Here is a 2,914-nt window from a genome sequence, read left to right on the forward strand (position 1 = left end):
ATTAATATATAATATTAATTTATTTGTTAACTTAAATGTAATAAAATAAAAATATAATAGAATAATAAGTCTTTAAAATATATGAATAAGTAAAACTACTGTTTAAAATCCAAAGTGACAAAATAATCTCGCATGCAAATTGACTCATGTTATTAGGTTGGTTTAAATTCTGTTCTTTTCTATTTTTTTAAAAAGAAGTTTTTGAATTGGTTATATTTTAATATTTTTTTAATAATTTAAAACTGATGCTAATTTCTTTGCATAATGATATTGGTTTAACTAATCAGCCATAAACTTAGATCATTTTTATTCAAAATATAGGCGGATTTCACTTATTTTACATGTGAGTCTCGTCTATTTTACATATAAATTTTACTATATATTATTGTATAATTGATAAAGAATAGATCTAGACAAAAGTTTTGAATAAATAAATGTGCAGTGTGAAAGGAAATTAAGCCACCATTGTGCAAATGGCCTTATCATCTCCCTTAGCACCATGTTTAGTGATATCAAAAATCTTAAAAATATAAGTATTAGTAGTGTGAGAAATTTTAATAGTCACAAAAATATAATAAAAATAAAATTTTCTTAGCAAAGCCAAGAAAGAATGAGAAATAGTTTTAGATTCATAAATAGACATGAGATTCAAATTATACTATAATTGAAAAATTAAAAATAAATTGTAAATAAATGAAAAGTTATAAGAAGAATAATCTGCTTCTGCTGCTGCTAAGCTCTTTCAAGCACAGAAAAATTGAATCTTGAACTTGATGGATCCCAATAATATCTCCTTCAACTAAATTCCTTCTCTTCACAAATTGAATCATCCAGCCTTTGATGAAAACGTAACTCTTCGAAGAACGCCAATGCTTCAAAACCATATGTTGTTCGGTATTAGTATTGCAATCCCATATAGGAACTGCAGCACCATCTTTTTCAATCTGCTCAACAGTCTCACGGCTCAATAATGGCAAAATATGATTTCTGACAGATAAAGATGCCACAAAAAGTCTGCACAGGTTGCCAAGATCACTACCAGTGAGCTTCTTCTTAATCTTCCATGCATCAGAAAGCATCAGTATTGTCGAAACATCATGCATCGGACTCTCTTTTCTCTCAGCTTCAGGGCTGGATGTTATCTCTGCAATATTTTGAACCAGTGCCTTCGATTCTGAATGCGATGATTCTTTGGATACAACAGGTTCCTCTCTTGTTGCAGCAAACGCAGTAATCCAAGATTCATCAAATAGTTTTAGCTCAGTTGAAACTTCATTTTCAGGTCGAGTTGAAACAACGATAGCATCGATCTCATTATCAGCAGAAGAATTAATTTCTTTGATTCTTGGCTTGTTGATCTTGCTTGGAACCCCGCAAGAAAGGGTTAACTCAGTCGAAACTCCATTCTTCTTTTATGCTGGTACTTCCGCTTCTTATCAATTGGCTTGGCTGGAAGAAATTGATCTTTATTTGCTTCCTGAGGTGTGGAAGCAGAGAAAGAACCAAAGGGCTTCAAGTGCTGTTTCTCCATTCTTGTAATTAGTCTAACTTGTTTCTAGTGGGACGAGAGAGGCAAGGGATTAATGCACATATGTATAAAATTGAAGGCAACTTTAACATTGAAGTAATTGGATTTAATATCCTAGTCGGAAACTGATTTCTTTGCTTGGGGCGGTGGTGAGGTTTTGTGGTTTCCTTTCCGGAGTTGGACATGCTTGGGCTGGGCCTGAAATAAGTAAGGGATTAATGCTCTCTCTCTCTGTTCGCCCTTCCAGTCAGCAGCGGAGCTCTCCCTCGTCGTACCCAACGCCCCTATTGCACAACTCTCTCCTCGACAGTCTGACCAACTGCGAACCTAGCGTCTCTCCCAGTTCACCCGAACAACCCACCATCCCTTCCTTCCCATCTCTTTTCACTAAGTTATCTCTATTCTACATGTAATAATAATAATAATAATAATAATGCTTGGGGCGGTGGTGAGGCTCGGTGGTTTCTTTTCCGGAGTTGAACTTGAAAATTTGCCACCACTGTTGGTTCTACTTCGGAAGAATTATAACCAACAGGCTCTTGTTGAGCCAATTTAGTCAGACCTCTTCCTGGCTGTGACTTGGGCTGGCCTTTAAAAAGGCCTACCTTCATTTTCTAATGCATATAATTTCATTTTTAATATGTAAAAAATTAGAAGAAAATTTTTTAATTTCTAATTATTATAATTACTCTTTTTTTTAAATTAATTGCTAAATTTTAATGGGTTCAACTTCTAGTACTTAATTTGAGTAAAAAAATAAATTAAATATTTAATAAAAATAAATAGCCTTATCAATTCAATTGTACTAATAATATTTATCAAATTATTTTAATAAATGATATAATATATGAATGAGATTAAAAAAAATCCATAATTGTGGTCTGAATAATAATAATAATAATAATAATAATAATAATAATAATAATAATAATAATAATAATTATTATTATTATTATTATTATATGAAGGGTTAAACATTGGGTTTGATAAAAATGTCCATTAATTGATTTAGGATAATAAAAATAAAGGATATTTTATTTTTTTAAATATTAATTTATTTTAAAATTTATTATTTAAATTAATTTAGAGTCTATATAAATTTAAAATTCTTAATGAATAAATTTTAATTTAAATATAGTTAAGCTCATAATTAAGAAAAAAAGCAATGTTAAAACAAAAGAAAACAATATATTATCAATTTTATTTAATAATTAATTTTTTATACATAAATAATAGATAAATTTGTAAACGATATTAATTAAAATTAATTAAGAAATATTTAAATTTAACTAATAATAAGTAATTAATTTTATATAAAATTATTTTTTGGTAAGATTATATATATATATATATATATATATATATATATATAATCTGCTGGAAATA

At 29.0% G+C, this 2,914-nt stretch overlaps 1 protein-coding gene across 1 annotated transcript; it reads right to left on the reverse strand.

Annotated features, from left to right (window-relative positions):
- Positions 1-701: 701 nt before the first annotated feature.
- Positions 702-1,531, reverse strand: LOC110638356 (B3 domain-containing protein At2g33720-like). Its single transcript, XM_058130576.1, has 2 exons — positions 1,425-1,531; positions 702-1,362 (listed from the first exon to the last, which is right to left on the reverse strand). The coding sequence occupies exons 1-2, from the start codon at positions 1,529-1,531 to the stop codon at positions 702-704; spliced, it is 768 nt and encodes a 255-aa protein (XP_057986559.1).
- Between the last annotated feature and the right edge of the window lie 1,383 nt (positions 1,532-2,914).

Source organism: Hevea brasiliensis, chromosome 12 (assembly GCF_030052815.1).
Source record: "Hevea brasiliensis isolate MT/VB/25A 57/8 chromosome 12, ASM3005281v1, whole genome shotgun sequence".
Lineage (NCBI taxonomy): Eukaryota > Viridiplantae > Streptophyta > Magnoliopsida > Malpighiales > Euphorbiaceae > Hevea > Hevea brasiliensis.